This window comes from Calliphora vicina, chromosome 5, assembly GCF_958450345.1.
Source record: "Calliphora vicina chromosome 5, idCalVici1.1, whole genome shotgun sequence".
Taxonomy (NCBI): Eukaryota; Metazoa; Arthropoda; class Insecta; order Diptera; family Calliphoridae; genus Calliphora; species Calliphora vicina.
Window position 1 is genome coordinate 106,326,982 of NC_088784.1, and position 22,626 is coordinate 106,349,607.

Sequence of the window (22,626 nt, forward strand, 5' to 3'; positions counted from 1 at the left end):
AAAAATTGAGACCCGAGGTGACCAACTTTGAGGGGCTACGTACTTGCCCCCATTAAGACTAGGAAGCTGAACAAATGTAAATCAACTGGAAAACACCTCAGCTCAAACCATGTGAAATTTCGTAACAATATCTCCAATAGTTCCCAAGATACCGAATTATTTCCAAAAAAAAAAAATTTTAAACCACTGTGAATCGGTCCATGTGCTATTCCATAAGAGGTACAACAATTACAATTATAATTCTAATTTACAATTTGTTATATTCGAAGAAAAAATTAAAATTTTTTGAAAATTTGGTTAAAAAAATTTTTTGAAAAAATAAAATTTGCGTGTAATTTTATGATTTTCTTTGATGTCAAATTATAATGAGTTAGCGAAGTTAGAGATTTTGTATATTTATTAAATGAAATATGATATACAAAAACTATTTTTAATTGGATTTAGATATTTTCATAATTAATTTTTAAAATTTTTGGAAAATATTGCTACTAATAAAATGTGTTATTCGATTTTGCCCAATAAGCATTTTTACTGGAATTCTAGTTGAAAGCAAATGTAATTCAAGCCTTGAAATATAGTGAAGCAATTGAATTACAGTTGTATTACACTTTATTTCAATGGCATTCTCCAGTAAAAATAAATCATAAATTGAAGCCTTATGTTTTTTGTTTGGAAAATATTTTATTTTTTCAAACATTTTTCAAGCTTAAAACATAATTACATTTGCATTCACCTCAAGTTCCAACAAAATGTTCAAGTGCTTGAATTTTTGGGGATTTGGTGCTTATTGGGTGGGAGCATTGAAAAAGTGAAAAATAGATGCCACCCTAATACACAAACATACACATCCAAACATTTACACTCATACAATTTTCTGAGTGAGTTCATGTAGTTAAAGTTAATCAAATCGTAATTACCAGAAATATGGCCCCAGGCTTTAAACATTTTAAAAGCAAACTTGTTTTTTTCTTTGCCTTGTTTGCTATTGCTATTCATTCATTCATTCATTCCCCCCCTTAATTTTTGTTTTTATTTCAATGTAAATAAAATTGTTTATAAAATATGTTTTTAAGCAAGTTTGTGTGTCTGTGTTTGTACATATTTATATTATTTAAATGCAAGCCAAATATCATTGCAAATGCTGTATGTCTGTGTCTCTACAAATAAAAGTCTCAAAATCATAGTTATTTATTTATTTATTTAAAATGACAAACGTAATAAACAGGTTAATTTGTGTCATAAAATATTTACGTGTCTCTTTTATTTTTTAAATGCATTTTCTTTTGTTTACTTTTATATTGTATTTTATTAAAATTGCATTTTAACAGAATTTTAGTATTCTACAGTTTATTAAAGTAATTTTGTTTTGTTTTCTATATTTTACCTCGTTTTAGTTGAAGTTTGCCTGCAGCTGCTACAAGGCGTTTAATACGAAGGTAATAATTTTCATGTTCATTATTTTACTAAAATAAGACAAGCATAGGAATTTGCTAGGAAATTAAAGTAGAACTCCTTATGGTCTTATGTGATCGACATTAACAGGAACAGTGGTGGTCAGGGGTTAAATAAGATCATATTGGATTTTCTCAACATTTTATCTTTTGATGCTAAAGAGGTTTTTACAAACAATTTATGAAAAACTTTAATAAAACTATTTTTAAAACGAAATTATTGTGAAAAAAATATTTTTAAAATTATTTTTGTAAGAAAGCTATGGAAAAGCTTTTAAAAGTTTTCTAAAAGATTTGTAAAAGTTTCTTTGAAAATTATGCACAAATTATTTTTTGATAAACTTTTCTTACAAAGAAGAAATGGAATAAAGCTTTAGAATTTTGGAGTCCTTTTTTAAGAAATGAATCCAACAAAATGTGGCAGATCGTAATGCAGAACTACTATTTCGCATTTAAGTTACTTTTGGCTATGCTTTATATGTGAAACCAGTATTGAAGATATGTTTGATTTTAAATCATAAATGTTAATTATTTTCTTTTAAATTCTTTTAACCACTGTACACCTTGCCTCAAAACGCCTATTAGTCTTGGTGTGTTTCTTGTTGTTATTTCTATTATTAGTTTTGTTGTTGTTGTTGCTCTTGTTATTCATACCTTCAACTCTGACTTTTACACAACAATTCTATATGAATTTTAGTTTATATTTTTAAGGCCTTCTTCTTGTTTTTTTTTTTGTTTTTGTTTTACGTTTTACCATAGTGTCTCTATTTTGTTGTGAATTCTATGCTCAATTCCATACAAGTTGCAGCAGGCATACATGGATGTGTAAACATTCTATGTGAGAATTATGCCTAAAGTCATACGATGTCCAAGTCAAGACACTCTGGTCTATTGTATAAAACTAACCACTACTTGTTGTTTTCTACCCAACGACTCTACCGATGACTACTGCACTAAACTTGTAGTATGTAAGTAACTACAAGCAGACATACATATTTACTAGTACTGGTATATTTACTATGTCTCTATACAAATTATACCTATAAACATATACATATAAATATGTAGACATATACTAAATAAATAATGCACAGTATATACATACAGTATCGGTCATAATGTTTTGGACAAAATTCCCTATTCCAAACAAAGTAAAGATTTTAGAAACAAAAAATGTACTCGAAAATAGGAAAACCTCCTCAGTATTATTAACAACGAAATTTTGATTTCAGCATTTGTTGATGATGAATTCTTCCAAACTGCAATACATCTTTTAGGCATAAAACTAATAAGGTTGTAAGCTTTCACCTGAAAGGCTTTACAACACCATAACATGTTCGCCTAAATATTTAACTATTCCAGTACATTATTTGGGATTCAGTCTGTTATTGATAGGTCGTCCAAATCTCACATTCATTCAGAATCCATAAAATTATATTTAAATTCGTCTTTCTCAGTTTTTCATTCTACTTTTTAAAATAACTAACTAAAAATAAAGTTTTAAGGTTATGCAAATTTCTAATGTATGACTTAAAAATGCGGGATTTTTTAAAATTTTTTATTTTATTTTTGAAACATTTGAACAATATAAATTTATTCAAAGCCCAATTGCATCCAAAAAAGTTTGAAGACCACGAATTGGAGGCATTACTCCATGAAGATTGTTGTAGAACTCAACAAAAGCTTGCAAAATCATTGGAAGCTACTCAAGCAGCAATTTCAAAACGTTTGCAAGCTGCAGAATTCATCCAAAAGCGAGGAAATGGGGTACCTTGAAAGACGATTTTGCATGACTGAAATTTTTGCATCGAATCATTACTTCCGATGAAAAATAGATCCATTATTATAACTCCAATCATAATATATCGTATGTGAATCCCGGACAACCAGTCCAATCGACACCAAAGCCAAATATTCAAGGATATTCATTCTAAATAGTTTTTAATAGGTATTGCAACATGCGGCCGAGTGTTGTCATGATGGAATATTACGGTTCCATGTCTGGCAGCATATTCTGTCCATTTTTCGGACAATCCTCGCTTCAACTCATAATAGATAGGATCCTTTAGCTGCCACCAAATACAGAGCATTACCTTACCACCATGGATATTTGGATTTGGTGTCGATTCGGCACATACGATCTCTTAAGCTTCAGATTATTGTAATAAATCCATTATCATCGCAAGTAAGCATTGGGTGCAAAACTGATTTTCTTTTATAGCGTTCAAGCATTATTTCGGTCATGCAAAATCCTTTTTCAAGGTCTCTCGGCTTCAGTTCGTGTGGTACCTAATTTCCCTGCTTTTGCACGAATCCTGCTGCTCTACCAATGACTTTGCAAGCTCTTGTTGACTTTCATAGCAATCTTTTGGAGTAATGCCTTCAATTCTTGGTCTTCCATCTTTTTTGCATGATCTGGGCATCATTGTCTTCCGCGTCAAAATTAACACTTCTGAACTGAACAAACCATCTCTAGCCCATTGAAACCGATGGAGCACATTCACCATAAGCTTTGATGAGCAATCAGTGTGCTTCAGCGGCACTTTTTTTTCAAATTAAAGAAGTAAAGCAAAACTTCCCGCATATAACGCTTTGTTGTCACAAAATTCGACATTTCCGAAGAAAAAAAAACTTTGTTGAAAAATTTTGTATAATGTCCTTTGTTAATTGTATTCTTTCATATCCCTGAGAAATTGCAATATATTTTTGAAGGGATTCCTGCTACTTTTGCCAGACTCAGCCGACTATTATAAGGCTGAAGAATCAAGATAGACAAAAAATAAGTTAGAAAGTATAATTGGTCAATGATAAGCCATATGATAAGCTATTCCGAGTAATTATTAACTGTTTTCTTTTGAAATTTATATGGGAGCTATGACTAATTATGAAACCATAGCTATCAAATTAGGTTGTATATCTTCGGTATATATGAAACTTTTATTTGAATACCAAAATTTTTAAAAGATTTTTTGCTATTAAGTAAATTTTCGAGTGTTGTCCTTAATGGGAGCTATGTTAAATTATGGAACGATCGTTACTAAATTTTATAGTGCGAGTTTAGCTGGTTTGGATATCTATATAATTAAGATATTTATGACAGCTTAACTAGTTTCAGATAGGGCAGTTATATTGGGTCTAGTAGAAATAATGCACCGATTCTAACCAAATTCAATAGACTTTTTCCTTCAGTAAATAGAATAGTTTATGCAAAATTTTAGATGGACGGACATCGCTTAATTGACTCAGAAAGTGATCCTGAGGTTATAATAAAATGCAAAATTGTCTCACTGTGTAATTTGACTATGTATTTCATATTTTTTTCAAATATTGAAAGATAATCACTGCAGTTGTTCTTGATAATGGTTTAACGTAATGTTAAAAACAAGAGAGCTATATTCGGCTGTGCCGAATCTTATATACCCTCCACCAAATTGTACTTCAAAATATAAATTTCAAATATTTTTAGGTAAACAAATTTTTTTTTTTCGAAAGTCGTTTTTTTCATTTTTTGTAAATTTTTTTTAAATTTTTTTTCCGATTTTGACCCATTGTAGGTCCAACTTACTATGGTCTTATATACGTCGTTGCAGAGGTCTTTGAAATATCTATCATTAGATATCCATATTGTCTACATTAATTACTTAGTAATCTAGATATAGGTCAAAAATAGTTCATGAAAGCATGTCTGACAGAACTATTGAAGATTTAGATCTCGAATATGGATCCAGAAATACGGAATATGGATCCAGAATATATATACTTTATAGGGTCGGAAAATTATATTGTGGAAATTACCAACGGAATGACAAACTTATATATACCCTTCTCACGAAGGTGAAATGTTCAATTGAAAATTTTATTGAAAAATTTGAACGGTAATTTTTTATTTTCTTTTTCATACATAGCCAGTTTTGCTATTTATAAGTTGTTTGTCCTATAGAAATAGTATAGAAGTAATTTTTCCCATGTGTTTTGAACGACACTGTACATATATGTATGTATTTATATATAGGTACATATCTAGATATCTACAGAGTATAGTAGACAAGTAACACATATAAATATTTTAAGTGCAAGAGTATTTAGCAGGCGTTCATGTGCAATTTATGGATGTTGCTCTTGCTGTTATTGTTGCTGTTGTTGTTATTGTTTTTGTTGTTGCTGTTGTTATTGTTTTAGCTACTACATTTCAAGTGTTGGTTGATTGTAAAATTCTCAACACATTAAAAGCTGCCACAGTCAAAAGCTACATACAGTAACATCAACAGTAGCAACAGCTGCCAGTCTTGTAATAATAACAACAAACATAACAGCAGCTACAATATAACAAAAACGTCATCATATTAAACATTATAGCAAATGAAAATACAGTAGCTTGAAATGAATTTTTGCTAAATTGTTATTAATTTGCACAATTTGAGCATAATTTATTATAATTTATGAGATTTATGTAACTGACGACATAAGAAAACAAAGGAAACGGAAATAAAATGTTAGGATCTGTTACTTTTTATTTTAAAGATATTTGAATTAAAACATAGAATATATGGCTCAATGAATTGGGTGTTTTTATATTTATTAATAATAATGAAGCCAGTTAAAATAGAATTAATGATTTTTTGCAAATTTGTAGATCAATATGACATACACATGTTTATTATAATAAACAAGATCAGAAAAATAATTTTAAAACAAAATAATGGTCCTGGATCAGACAGTTTTGACGTTTTGAAATGGATAGTGCCAAAATTTTTGTTAGACACAGTCCCAAAAGTGAGTAAACACTTGTGAATTATTTGATTTTTTTAAGATAATGAAAATCATACAATTCATCTATCGATTAAAAATTAAAAGTTTCGGTTTGTTGCAGATTATCCTGAATGTCATATGACATTTAGATATCAAGGTTATGCTCATATAAAAGGTTGGAACAATTCAACACCACAGGTGGTTCTACGTACCGGAATGACCCTAGTCCACTCGACCAAGGGCTGTCAAATCAGCAAACACTTCTTTCTCAACAACAATTATAGACCGATTATTCTATCTGTCTCTTTTAATACTCTAGGGAGAATACTTGATGATCGCAAAAAGAAACTAATGCAACAACTTAATTTCTCACCTACCAAAGGTAAGTCGGGCAGACATCACTGCATTATATATCGACAAAGCGATTCATGGAAAATATGCACTGGCATGTTTCCTGGATGATCAAAAAGTGAACGCATGAGCTGAGCTATCATTAACTCCATTGCAACTGACAGGGGGTGGATTCTGGTTAAACGAAATCTTCCTCAACACACTTACAGTGCGCGTAGTATATAGTGATGATGTTAATTGTAACATATTTGGATACTGACACTGGAGTTGAGCTCTCAAACAATTAAGTCGCTATTATGGAGAATATATACCAGCTGTTTTCAGGATATAAAAGGTGTTTTTAACAACATAAAACCTGAAGCAATTGAAATAACTCTCCGCATATGTGAAGCCCGACCAACCACCGAATCGACATCAAAGCCAAATATCCATGACGCTATGGTAATTCTCTGAATTTCGATCTTGTATTCAAAAGATGAGCAGTTTTTTTTGGCTGGGAATCCATATGTTTTCAGAAAGATGGGAAAAGGTCATAGCTAACAAAATTAATAAACTTTGAATAAATTGATATTGTAAAAATGTTTCAAAATAAAAGCAAAAAAATGGAAAACATTGCTCAATTTTAAGTCATTCACCCAAAATTTGTTCTACACTTATCTTTTTTTTTAATTTTTATATGAAAACTTTTTCGGTTTTGGGGGGAAATTCCTATTTCACGCCCTCTGGATCCGCGCCTGTACATAGGTATACAGACGGAAAACAGGGCATTGATAAGGCTTGAGTAAACCAAAACAGGACTTACAAATCTTAGATATTTCCTAATAAAGATTTGACTGTAATCAGATAATATTTACAGATGGTATAGTGAGGAAGAGCAGAATACCCATCACATATTCTATTACTGGCTTATGGCTCTATTTATTTTGGCTTCACTATCTAGATTACTTGAAGAGTATGGAGGCAATATTAACCAAACTTTTCTGAATTCATCAAAGACAACTGAACTTCAATTTCATTAGAACTACCCAATTTTGTTTATTTAATTTCATAATTATATTTACAAGAGGCAAAAAAAAACCGATTTATATCTAGTTAACTTTAAATTCTTATAAAATTTCTTAAGGCTGCAACTCATCAGAATTATGTTGAACTCTATATAGAAATTAAATGTAAAATAAATTTTGTTTCCCATACACACATTAAATGATGGCTGGCAATTGCCTCAATTCATCTTAATTTTATACCCATTTGATACTGTCATCTTAAAGTATCATGCAACATTTACCACAACAACAATAATAGCAAAAACAACAATAAGTATACATTCATATAAAATTTATATTGCCCAAGTGCCCAATGTGATTTTCGTGTGAAAATCTCGCGATTTAGCTGCAGGCTTAAATATTAAATACAAGCAAAAGACAATAAACAAACAGATGGACAGACTTACAGACAGACAGACGTACGAACGGACAGATTAACGAATGAATGTATTGAAGGACGGACAGACAAACACCTAGACAGCCACACAAACATACATTTTACACCGAAACAGTCAAACATCCATACATGAGTAAATAAAAAAAAACAACAAAACCACCTCTATCTTTTAGCCAATAAACTGACAACAACAAAACCAAAGACAGCAAAACAAGAAATTTAACTGACTGATTCAACTGATGACTGAATGGTTTAATGCGGTAATAAATACACCACCACCACCACCAACACATTCACACCAGTCATGTTGCATGTATACATGTGTATTTGTCTCATGTATATGTATGAGTTTTTCGACTCAATTCGTCTTGACCATTTTGTCAGTTTTTGTTATTTTTTTGATGTTGCCTGGTGTTTGTTTGTATTTTTCGCGTTTTCACTAACTCTCACATAAATGTGGATTTCCGCCGCTAAAACTTTAGACTCTTTTTTTTTAAATAAATTGTTTTCATGTATGTGTACAAGTGAATACAAGTGTGTGTGTGTTATGAAAAAATATCCCACCGAAAAAAAAAAATCACAACCACAAAAATACGCGAAAAAAAAGAAATCTAAAAGAGGCAACAATACTATCGCCCTTTGGGCCAAATGCACGCGGCTTATATCGTCACATCATGCCCCTTTGCAACGGTCACGTTTCCTAAACAATTGTCTTGCAATAGTTTAAGCTGCTCTCTGTGTGTTGTTGTTGTTGCATTTGTTGCTCTACTTGTTGCTATTGTAAATGTTATGTGGCCATTAGGCATTAAATGTGAATGCGAATATGTATGTTCTTGTGTATGTGAAAATAAATTCGTAAATACTCATACCCCCGATTTGTCCAATGGATGGTTTATCCAAAAGAAAAAAACATGCAAAAAATTAAAACTGAAATATAAAAAATGCCCTTAAACGTGGGAGACATATTATTGAGTTCATTTCGGCGGCCATGGCTTTTCAAATAAGTATTTACGTATAGGTTGGGTGAAAGAATTTTTAGCATAAATGAGAACTTCCTCTAAAGTCATTGCTGTTAATCTTAAGGGTAAACGTTTTTAAATACAAAATAAAAATTATTTTGTTTTATAAAAGAATTACAAATTAACTCATCTGTAGCTATTCAACATACACAAATCTTATTTATCTTCAGCATTCAAATTAGGAAAATCACAATAGAAAAATTTATATAAGAAAACAAATGTTTTTTAAAAAGCATCCTTCCTCACCCGATCCAAATTTGTTAAAACTTGGTACACAGGCTCAAAAATTTTAATTAACTTTGGTTTTTCTTTTATCGAGGTTTAAATTTTATATAAGAATAATGTAAAATCTCTAAATTTTAATTGTATGTTACAATATTCGCCCCATAGTAATTCTTATGTACCTTAAATTCAATATACATATGTACTTATTTTCCTAAAAATCCTTTTATTTTGAACGCGGGATAATGAACCAAAAAATCTTCCTTGAACAAAGTATATCTCTAAAAAGATATCTTACATTATCTAAAGATTTTCCTCAATTATAAAGCATTGTAGGGTTAACAAGTAAAAGAGCTATAGTCGGCTGTGACCAATCTTATATACCCATCACCAAATTATATTTAAAAATATTTTTTTAAATATTATTTAAATAAAATTATTTTTTTTTTAATTGTTTTTAAATTTAAAAAAAAAAATTTTCCAAATTGTTTTTTAAAAAAGTTTTTTCCAATTTTTTTTTTTTTAATTTTTAAAAATATTTTTTTGTGGAAAAATAATTTATGTCAAAAAAAACATTTTTTGATGAAAAAAATATTTGGGTTAAACAATACTTTTCCCCATTTTGACCCATTGTAGGTCCAAATTACTATAGCCTTATACACGCAGAGAAAAAATATAGTTGGGAATGGTTACTGTAACCATTTCAATATTGTTGCAAGTTTTTTAACTATATTATAGTCACAGTAACCATTTACATGATTGTGGTAACCATAATATGGTTAATTTACGATTCACATGATTGTATCAACCATATATATGGTTACAGTAAACAAATATATGTTTGTGACAACCATTCATATGATGAAGGACTTATCATATTATTTTGCTCTCGGCTTAAAACTTATCATAATCTGAGAACAACATATTATGATAAAATTATTCATCATAAATATGTTTGCCACAAACATATATTTGTTTACTGTAACAATATATATGGTTGATACAATCATGTGAATCATAAATTAACCGTATTATGGTTACCACAATCATGTAAATAGTTACTGTGACTATAATATTGTTAAAATCTTTTAACACTATTTAAATGGTTACAGTAACCATGTCCAATTATATTTTTTCTCTGCATGTAAATATATTGCAATGGACTTTGAATTATCTATCATTAGATATCCATATTGTCTATATTAATGACTTAGTAATCCAGATATAGATCAAAAATAGGGCAAAAATCGAGGTTGTCTCGGTTGTTTCCTTATATCTCAGACATATGTGGGCCGATTTTGCTGATTTTACAGACGGACATGGCTATATCGATTTCGCTATCTATAACGATCCAGAATATATATACTTTGTGGGGTCGTAAATGAAAAATGTAGAAATTACAAACGGAATGAGAAACTTATATATACCCTTGCCACTCATGGCGAAGGGTATAACAATACGTACAAAATTCGGAGTAGGAGTAGGATCCCAGATAATAAACACTTAGTAAAATTTGCCTAATATTTCGAAGACTAATCAACAAACTTCAAATATATTTGTTAGCAAACCTTTGTAATAAGTCGTTTTATAAACTTAGTCTTATGTAAATCGTAGGGTCTACAGTTTTCAAAGTACTGCGTGTATGACTTATAAATGCGGGATTTACAATAGATGGCATCTCTTTTGAACGCGGTTTTTGTTTTTAAAAACTGATATGCTTTTTGAAGGGTACATATCTGTAATTCATTTTCACTTAATTATTGAATATTACACTGTAAGCAACAAAGTTTTTCTTTGCCTCGAATATGTCGAACTTTGTGCAACAAAGCGTCATATGCGGGAGGTTTTGCTTTAATTTGAAAAACAGTGCTGCTGAAGTTCTCCAATTGCTCAACGATGCTTATGGAGAAGGTGTTTTATCGGCTTCATGGTTTATGCTGTTCAGAAGTGGTGACCAGCCAAAAAAATTTGAAGACCAAGAATTGGACTCCATTAAGATTATTGTCATACTCAACAACAGCTTGCAAAATCATTGGGAGCTACTCAATCAGCAATTCTAAAATGTTCGCAAGCAGCAGGATTCATACAAAAGTAGGGCCATTAAGTACCATACAAATTGAAGCCGAGAGTCCTTGAAAGACCATTTTTTATGTATGAAGTGCTGCTTCAACGCTATAAAAAAATCATTTTTGCACCGAATCATTACTTGCAATGAAAAATGGATCAATTACTACATTACTATAACCAGAACTATAGGAGATCATATGTGAAGCAGAATATGCGGCCTGTTAAAAAGTATTTACAATGAAGTGGTTGAGAAGTTTTGGCTCACTCTCCTTATAGTCCAGACATTGCCCCGTCCGACTTCTATTTGTTTCTATGGGATATGCTTTACTTCAGAACAGATTACTTTTTGGCCTCAAAGCTGAGCAGTTCTTTTGGTAGTGAATCCATATGTTGCCAGAAAGATGGGAAAGGGTCACAGCGAACAGTGGCCAATACTTTGAATAAATTTATATTGTAGAAATGATTCAAAATAAAAGCTAAACATTTTTAAAAATCCCGCATTTTTTAATAAATATTTTTAATCGTACAAGGGCTCATATCTTTGGAAAATAGAAGATGGCACTTTTAAGAACATTTTAATGTGTATTTATGATTCATTAGCCTTAAAATGGTATTAAAAATAATTCATTTATAAGGTATCTTGAACTCATTTATTAAGAAATATGAATTAAATTTTATATGCCATGGAAAACATATATGGGGGATTTCATGTCAAGTGAAACAATTTTTGAAACCGATAGTAAATAATTCAGATGAAATTCAATTTTCCAATAAGATCGGTCAAGAACTCTCTAAGTTGGAGAGGGTAAAAATTTGACATTTTGGCCAAACAGGTGTTTTTTCTCATCCATTATTACCTACTGATCTTAGCAAATTTTTCCCAAATAGTTTAGAAAGCTATTTCTTCAATCTTTTGAAAAATAAAAAATTTTTGCCCGTTTTTGCAAAATCAAAAACTTTTTTGACTTTTCATCAAATTTTATCCCGATCGAAAGACATCAGTTTTAAAAATTTTTTCGAGTTAACTTTTTTGTTATAGAAATTTTTCGTTTCGTCCCATAAATAAATGTATTCAACGAATTATCATACATGTAGGCGTTGTTATTCCAAATTTATTACAGCAAGACTAAAATGTGTTACTCATCCAAAACGATTATAAATCCACCCATATAATTGAAAACCCATTAAGTTAATAAATTCTTTAAATTGTGGTGGAATTTAGTGTTAAATTGACCTTCGTACATTAATCAAGTTTTAATCAACTCTCACATACATTCTAATGATTGATAATTTACCATAAAGCATCAATGTTTATCCAATCCTACTCATAGCTTTTGTCCTATTATGACATCAATGGCTACTTTTAAATGTTAAACAAATATTTATCCTTTTAATCATACACTTGTATTACAATGCAAATCTAACCACTAATTAACAATGTAATTATGTCACCTTCTTTAACTCTTTCTCTCTTTATCCCTGGCACTGAGCTCTTTAACAACAAAAACATAAATTTTTACCAAAATCGCCACTGCATCATTGTTTAGAATGACGCGTAATCACATTATTTTTTTGCCCGGTTTTATGTCAAAGCTAGACTTTAGACGGAATAAATGTAGATTTTTGTAAAGTATCTCATATAAAGGGAAATTTAGTGAGGGGGAGAATGTAGGGGACCAGTAAATTTAGCAACTGTTTAGATGTATAGTTGGAAAACAGCATGCTACGGTAGCCAAATAACAACAGACTTGTTGGTCTAACACATTTTGTTTATGGGAAGGAAAGGAATTAATTCATGGTTTTTTTTACCCAAAATTATAAGCTATAATCCATATAAATAAAATTTTTAGTGGCTTATCAATTCAAAAGTTATGATATATTTCTCAATTAACCTATTAATTAATATTAATCATACGTCACCGTGATTTAACATAAAATTTAGACTAATACGAGATTTCTTAAAACATAATGACAGAATGTTGTGCAGAAAAACATGTGTTAATAATATATAGTTTAATTCAATATAAATTTTATAAGAATTGATAAAATAAAAAAATATATAATTTTTCACGTATGATTAATATTTATTAGGAGATTAGTTAGAAAAAACACACATAACTTTGCACAAAAAAATAATCTACAGCTGTAAATTAATACAAAAAGCTAAGACAATAGGCAGTTAGTACTAAAACAAATTAGTAAACTGGTGTTATCAGTTCAAAAGTTATGATAAATTTTCTCAAGAAACCTCCAAATTAATATTAATCATACGCCACAGTGTTATTTAAATAATATGAAAATAAATATCAGGTTTCGTTACTCAAAATGGCAAAAACTTTGTGCAGAAAAGTAGTAGTTGGTAAAATATGGTTAAGTTCATAATAAAATTGATAAATTGTTTAATATACAAATTTTAAATTTGAAAAACAAACATTTTAAATTCTTATGAAATTTAAAAAAAATGTTATGACTTTCAGAACTTTAAAATATTTTTAATAAGAAAATCATTGTTTTTAAAAAAAATCATAAATTTTGTTTACAAAACTAAACAATAAATTAATTTTAATTTTGGTACTATTGACGTATGATTAATATTTATTGAGTGATGAGTTGGAAAATCTACACATAACTTTGCAACTCAATAATCTACTAATTTAAATAAAATTGCATAGGAAATCAAAGGCATTAAACATATACAGTGGTGGCCACCAATTTAAGACAAATACTTGATTTTTTTTCGTCAACTGAATTTTAAGTGCGATAGACCCAAAATAAAAGGACCTCTAAGGGTATGAAATTTATTATTAATGTTTCTAGTTTCTGAAAAATGTTTGGAAAAATCGGTAAAACATATATGAATTGACACAGTCGAATAAAACACACTTGTTTGTTAAAACAGTCCTCATGCATACATATTTGTGGAAATATTTGAAAAAATAATTGACAATCACGTGGAATTTAGCAAACAATTTTTGTCTTTTTGTTCTGAATCAATCCTCACAAATGCGGATTGAGATTCAGTTTTTAATGTTCCCTTGTCCCAATAATAGTTTCTCTAACAATCAAGTGGTTTTATCTGATAAAACCAGATTTTTCTTCCAAATATATCTTTAAGGTTGTTATTGTATGGATTTTGTAATCAAAATAAATAATAAAATTGCTATTTGTTCATTTCTTTAGAAACAAGGAAATTCGATTATTTCATTTTTCTAGTAACCTGCCAATTAATATTAATCATACGTCACTAAGTTTCTAAATAAAATCTTAAGAAATTATAAATTTCTTTAAATATAACAGCAGAATTTAATGCAGAAATCAAATATTTCGAGGGGCCTATATTCAAATTAGTAAGAAAAAATGAATTGCAAGAAGAAATTATACCAAAAAAATATATGAAAATTAATTATTTGAAAAGGTTTTTGCATACGGAAAAAATTAATTGTATAAGAAATAACAAAAACGCAAATAAATGAGCAAAAAAAAAATATGTTTGTTATGAAACTCGCACCATAGATGAAAAAAAATCATTACTTTTAAAAAAATATTCCATTTTGTTTAAAAAAATAAATCTTTCATCAATTTTATTTTTGAATCCCTGTGACGTATGATTAATATTTATTAGGTGATGAGTTGAACAAAAATCACATAACTTTGTAACCAAACAAGCTACTGCTTTAAATGAATACGCATAAGAAAGACAAGGTTTTAAAGATTTTAGTAGTAAAATAAAATAGATTTTTATTTGCTTACTATTAATAACAATTTTGTATTCCTTAAAAAACTCAAAACAATTTTGTATATCATTTTTTCAAATAACTTCGATTAATTAAGGACATTTGTGTTATTCTGAAACAACCTCACTGGTTCAGATTGAAATTCAGTCCATAATATCCTCAAGTCTTTTTTTAGAACTTAGAATCAAATTTGTGTTACAAAAAACAAAATATTTTATTTAAAAATAAAAATGTATTCCTTCAAAACTCTGTACAAAATGCATGTATTGTTTGTTGCAAGCACTAGCTATCTGTACATCTAACTGAACGGTACACATTCATACATATATGTATTTGAAAATTTACTTACACATGTATTAGACACATATACATACATGCAGCTAAATACAGAGACAAATACATATGAGCTTATCAGCGTTTATGTGATACAAAACATTTCATTTCTATTGCTGCTGATGCTGATGCTGCCTGTTGTTAGTTTGCTGTTGAGTTGAATTTTGTATAAATGTTTATGCTCAAAGCGTATATTTTGTATTTTCGCGACGTGACTTTGCCGTAAGATGATATTTACTGTCAACGTGTTTTGTGGACATTTCCGTTGGCCAATAACGACCGAACACACAAATAAACAAACAAACAACAAGCGGCCATCCAACCAAACAATTCATGTCGTTTGCATAGAAGATTTGAGAAATTTTAGACTTTGGCTACTCAACAATTAAACAAATACATACATATAGGCAAATGTGTACGTACATACATATGAAAGTATGAGTATATTTGTATGTGTGTTTATTCACACATCCTTATGCAAATACTCATACTGCTAAGTCTGATAGTACTGCAAATTGCTGTTTGTACAAATAATGTATGTTGCTGCTGCTGTTGCATTTATCCCATCTTCTTGATGAATGTTTTTTTAAATGTTTAACGGTTTCATTAACCAACAACGACATCGTCATCCTCATTGTCGTTGTCATCATCATTGTGTCATTATGACCGAAAAACAATCACTTTTGTAATTCAGTTTGTGATTTATGCAAAAAAATTTTAATGATCAGTTATTAATACTGATACTGATGACTGGTATGGCGGGAATGCTTAAACATTTGTTAGGCCGGTTCGACTGGCTTGATTGGCCGGTAGTTGTTTGGTAATTATAAACTTCTGCCATTGGCAGTTAGCTTGATGTTTAGTTACTTACAGTTATTTAAAGTTACATACATATTTCTATAAAACTAGATACTTGTTTGTGTGTTTATAATTGCTGTTAACAGCAGTAATTAGAGTTCAGTTAAGGAATATAGAAAAAATTGGTTAACACTTACCTTTTTGGACAAGAGGACTCCACCGTCAAAGGCGATCTTTGATCCAATGCCACAAACGATGTTCTGTAAGATAAGAAAATTTATAAAACAATTATTTTTGTAAATATAAAGCATGAAAATACAATAAAATAATTTAATTTGTATTAAAAAATATTTTATTTTTAATATTTTGTTTCTTATTCAAGAGTATTTAAAAATATTATTATATTTGCTAACTTCATAGATAATTTCTACAATATTCAGTGGCGTTGCTATTAAGATTCCTAATTTCCAGGACTTTTACCATTTTCGGGAAATATTAAACATCTGTTTATTCCCGAAAATTTGAACACCCAACACCACCACAAGGGGGAAAGTATATTGGATTAGTGCTAATGTTTGTAATGTGCAAAAATATTATTCCAACGTCAACCAAAAAGTATACCTCAAAGACGCTTTATGAGTCGATTAAGCGATGTCCGTCCGTCTGTCCGTCCGTCTGTAATCAATTTGAAAATAGTTAAGCTCTCTGGGTGCTTTGAAATGGTGAACTGCCATATTTAAAAAAAGTTAAGCTCTTTAAATATCTCAATTATACAAAAAGTTTTATATATGCTGAACACGCATTACCAAAATTAGTGCCCATCGGTCAACAATTTTCCATAGCTCCCATACAAAGACCACTTTCAAAAATCCCTTTTTCGTGAAGATCAAAAAAAGGACATTTAAGGCTTAAAATATTCCAAAAACGTTTTTGCCGGAATATTTCAGTGGGGGTCACCAAAGATGCTAAAGTTCTAAATAAAGCTCTTTACGCTTAATTTGCAAAATTACACGCCACCATGGACTCACATTTTTTTTAAAAAATTCGCCAAAAATCCGAATGACCTGAAATTTCAAATACAAATAGTCCTTAGATATGGCGGAGTCGAACTTTTTTTTAAAATATCAGCTATAATTGGGATAAAATTTTGAATGAATTAAAAAAAATTACACGCATCCAAAGTAGGAACATGTAGGACTCTAGGACTATTTGTATTTTAAATTAAACACGAATTGTGGTTATGTTTTAACTAATAGTTATACTGACAGTTTTCATACAAAAATAATTTTAACCGACAGTATAACTATTAGTTAACGCTTAACCAAACTTCGTGTTAATGGTTAAGCGTTAATATCATTAAATATTTTAAAGTTAAGCATTTCAATAATTTCTTTAAAAATTCAATTTGTATTGAGTCGAGCTACTAGAAATGTTAATTTTCCTATTTTCAATAAACATTTTACTGTTTTTATAGCACAAAGAAAATAGTTTTGATTGTGATAAGGCAATTTATTGCTTAACAAATGATTAAGTAAGAATTTTTCTATTTTGGCTGAAAAATTTATGTTGGGGTGACAAAGATTTGGTTACTTACACAGAAAAAATTATATTTCAATTCAAACATTTATCCCATATTGAACTAGTTTCAATTATTTCATAATTAAATCAAGTATTCATTTGCTCAAAAACTAAATTTCTTGATATTTTCTATTGAATTTTGAGTTTTGAATTTGATTATTTTGACAATTGAATATACAATTTTCGTTATTGGTTGAATTTCAAATACAAAAATTATTGAATAGATGATTTTGTAATTGAAACACAAAAACTAACAAAAATGTGTTTTCAATTATGAAAATTATCTATTCAATAATTTTTGTATTTGAAATTCAAACAATAACTAAAATTGTATATTCAATTGTCAAAATAATCAAATTCAATAGAAAATATCAAGAAATTTAGTTTTTGAGCAAATGAATACTTGATTTAACTATGAAATAATTGAAACCAGTTCAATATGTGACAAATATTTGAATTGAAACGGTTTAAGAAATAGTTTTTTCTGTGTATTGTAATTATTCTGTGTTCACTGTTTTTCTCCAAAAATAAGCGAATCATTCGGTTGCTAAAAAATTTCAACGAATATGTTTTATCTGGCGATTATTTTTGGCGATAAGTAACCCTAGTTGCTATGAATAAATCGTCTTAGAATTTTTACTTTGTGGATTTTTAGACAAATACCTGTTTCTGGACCATATAAGATCTATAATAAACTTATAAATGTATATCTTAAGTCAACACATTTAAACAGATATTGAAAGCAAATTCATAATTTGTTAACGTTTTTCATCTCTCCTTTATAGAGGGCATGCTATTTGTACTATAGGTTGGTCGTTTCCCAATATGATGGGATTTTGTTTATGGGGTATAAACGGTAAATTTGGTAAACTTGTAACTTATAAACAGTTTAAAACCATCTTTATTAATTGTATTGTTTATTTCAAAAACCAATCAAGCAACAAAAAATCCAAAATTGAGTATTTGGGCGCTTAGTGTTTGGAAACTTAAGTGAATCGTTTAATGCAAACAAAATAAAATACTGGCCACCTATTATGGTTAAGCAAAGCCGAGAAATCCCTCTTTAGTGTAAAAAGAAGCCAAGTAACAAGGTTTCAAAAGAAGTCAAGTGAAGTGGTTTATCCTATTTAATACTAGGTAATGTATTTTTATATAAATGGTGAATGTCTCAATAATTGTAAAGATTTACAAGCTCTACTTGGTTGGATATGAAGAGTTTTATGGGAATATTTTTCAATATCCTACAACGGAAGCAGAATGCATTGTAGAACGAATATATGATGATGAATAGTTATATCAGAACAAATATGTATATATTAATATGATGTTAAACTCTTTAAAAAGTTTATTTGTCATTTTACTTTTCAAGTTCCTAATAAAATTAGAATATTTTATATGAAATTTACAATAGTGATTGTTTGTTTGTTTGTTTGTTTCAGAAACCAGCCAAGTGCAAACTTTATATTATTTTTTAAATATATGTAAACAATGTTTTATGTTTGTCAAATAGTTACACAATCGGATAACTTTCATAGGAAAAACATTAACTTTGTAAAAGTATTTTTTAAGTAGCTAGGAAGTTTTCTTTGATTTACTCAAAATCAATAAGTTGTTGCTTGACTTGTTTTTGAAATAAACGATTCAATTTAAAAACAGAACAAGCAGGAATTCTAATTTGTAAATGTAGAGAATAAAACGGGAAAAACCTGTATTATGGTACATTTGTGTCACCAAATATGTATTTGGTACTTAATGAAAGATCGAATACCAAATCATTATTTTAGCCAGCTATCTCCTTTCGATTGTGCCCTACCGTGTTTTCAATAGCCGCACAGACGGACTGACACAGCCTGGTCATCTTAGGATTTCATAAGGACCCAGAATGTATATAGATTTGTGAGTTTGCGATGAATATTTCGCAGTGTTACAAACGGAATGACAAACTAATAAAACCCAAACTAAAGTGAATTAAAATTTTGAATGGCAGCATGTATACTAGGGTGGCCCTTAATAAACAAAAGTTGAATTTTGGCCAGTCTCACCCCTCGGATTGGTGAACATTGAATATCTGAAGTTTTGAGATGCATTTACAACTGGATAAAATTAAATTTTTTCAGTTTTTGTAAAAATTTTGCCATTAAAAAATTACTTTTGCAACTTTATTTAAAAGAATAGAATGTGTACGTAATTGTCGTTCTATTGAGATATAAAAAACAGAAATTAGTTATAAAATGTTAAAGTTATTAAAAATTCCCCAGGCCATTAAAGTGTCTCAGGCCACTAGAACAAGAAATGTAGGAACAAATTAACTTATTTTGAGAAATATTAAAATAAAAGCTCATTCTTAATTAAAATATATCCATATTTACTTGTATATGAAATTTTGGCTTAGTAGGATACCGTTAACATATTCAAAAGTATGACCAAACAAAATTATTTTTTAAAAGACAGTTTCAAAACTTCTTTTTCAAATTTTTAAAAATTTTGTTAAACAAATTTCAGAATTTTCTGATCATCTCATTTGGGATTTATTGAGAATATAATAGGGGATAAAAATATGAAAAAATTATGAAAACATCTCCTATAGTTTTTCCGTACCTGCGATTTAAATTTTGCAATTTTCGAGAAAAAAAATTATTTGGCCATATTTTGGCGAAGGAGCTCAAAATCCTTACAGTTCAGAATTTTGAGTAAAACCTAATCACAATATTATAGTCCAGATAATTCTAAATATACTCTGAAAGTTTTACTAAAATTGGAAAAAGATGAACCTTAAATCTTGAAGAGCAAAGGTTAATGAAATAAATCAGATGCATATACAAATTTTCGAATTTTTAAGCAATATATCAATGTTGTCCATGATCAATCATCAATTATGGGGGAGCTGTGGCCAGTTATATGACATTTTTTCTATATACAATTTGTTGTCTTATTGCAACTGGTTTATTTTTGCTATCAAAATAATTATAAGAAAATAGATTGCAAAAATCTTGATAATTAAAGAGTTCAAACTTGATTTTATAGTATCAAAACTTAAACTTATTTTCTCTCTCGAACTTTCTACTATGTTTGATTTTTTTTTTTATTTTTACTTCAAAGTAATTTTGATTCCACAAGGGTTAATAGAAAACAGTTATTGACTCTACTTAGTAAATATATGAATAGTGAACTGTACTGTAAATCCAAGTTCGTTTGATGACTAAAACAACAAAACAACAATGAGAAAAAAAAGGAAAATAAAAATATATTATGACCTAAAGTTGTTTAAAACAAAATTTTAATTTAGAATGCCTACAGGTGGTATAACATTTTTTCCCCGGAGTATGGCCTCAAGTCTTATTGAAATGTGTTTTTTATGTGAGTATGCATATAAGTTGTAGTATGGCCAAGGTTTTTGGGGAGTTGGTTGTATTTTATTTAGTTTTTTTTTTGGAATAAATGCTTTAGGTGCTTAATTTAAAATAACAAAATTTTTTGTTTAAAAAAAATTTAAATTAATTTTTGGAAGTATGCAGTTAACAATTAATACGTGGTAAATATGTTTTAGAACAGTTTATTTTAAATATATTTAATTTAGTGATATTGTTTTTGATTTTTTAGTTTAACTCACAAAAGATTTATTAAATGCACTTTAGATGATTTTTCTATAACGCGGCCAATGTTAAGGGTTTCAAGAATTTTGGTATCAATTTTTGAAATTGTTTTAGATCTTTTATTGTAATAACTTAAGTTGCTTTTATTTTATTTTATTATTTTTTTTTTTTTAATATAGAATATTAATTATTTATAAATTATTTATGGTTGTCAAGTTTTAGTGATCTGTTCAAGTGACGTTTATCAACTAACAGGTTCAATACTGTAGACACTTGTTTTTATATTGAGTATAAAATGAATGGGTTGTATGTATTATATAGATTTTATATGGCAAACAAACATTCAAATTGTTTAAAATCGGTTACAAAGTATGACGTTTTCTGTTTTTTTTTTGCTGTTTTGCTACTTTTTATTTCTTATAAATGCAACACTTTTGGTTTGAAAAACACAAACAAAATAAATAAAATAGTACACAATAACGAATTGTTCACTTCCGTTTCCGTTTTATGGCAACCAGCCAGCCAGTCAGTCGTCTGTTGTTGTTAACAGTGTAACAATGTTTTTATTATTATTATCAAGTATTTCGGTTTTTGCCAGCCAGCCACCAATCAAGCAACAACATCAACAAAAATATGTTATTGTATCAGGCAGGAGAAGATGAGCAAGAGTTGTATTGTATTGAATTGAGTTGTTTTAAAAAAGTACCGTTAAAGCAAATTACCTGACTTGCATTCGCGTTGAATGTCCGTTTCGAACTGAATGTTAACGAACGAACCAAGTTTCGTGTTAGTGCTGAGTGCTTCGTTTTCATACAACACCAGCAAACGATTTCAAACTTGTTTTGTTGTGTTGTGTGAGTAGAAGAGAGCTTGTTGTTGTATAAATGAGAGTATGCGCTTTTAGATTTGTTGAAGTTGTTTGGCAACTTGTCTATGTTTGAGTCTGTCTGTCCTTTAGCCAGCTTTTCTTATTGTTTTTGTTGTTGTTGCTGCTGTGTGTTCCTCCTGTTACTCTCACCACAACGACCTTGGCACATTATAATCTCCTCCAAGTGTTTGTTTGTATGTGCTGAAGTGTGTGTGAATTTGTTGCTGTATTTTTGTTGTTTTGGTATTTTTTGGCGCGCGTATTTTTGGGGTTTGTTTTTGTCTTGTTATTTTTGTTTTGTTTTTTTTGTTGTCTCTCCCATTCCTTTAGCTTATTGGAGTATGTGGGTTTGTGGTTTTCTTTTGTTTCAACTTTTTCGGTTTGTTGTTGTTGTTGGCTTGTTATACGAGTAGTAATAATCTA

General features: G+C 29.3%; 1 protein-coding gene across 3 annotated transcripts in view; it reads right to left on the minus strand.

The window, feature by feature from the left end:
• Nucleotides 1-22,078, minus strand: part of twz (BTB/POZ domain-containing protein twz) — a 65,740-nt gene extending 43,662 nt beyond the window's left edge. For 2 of the 3 annotated variants that reach the window (XM_065512088.1, XM_065512087.1), the window contains exons 1-2: nucleotides 22,058-22,078; nucleotides 16,362-16,424 (exon numbers count right to left, since the gene is read on the minus strand). In XM_065512088.1, coding sequence (XP_065368160.1) covers nucleotides 16,362-16,424; nucleotides 22,058-22,068 — 74 coding nt within the window. In that variant the 5' untranslated portion in view covers nucleotides 22,069-22,078. Of the gene's footprint in view, nucleotides 1-16,361; nucleotides 16,425-21,352; nucleotides 21,480-22,057 lie in introns of those variants that run through there. The other variant, XM_065512089.1, reaches the window with a different exon arrangement.
• Nucleotides 22,079-22,626: the final 548 nt, after the last annotated feature.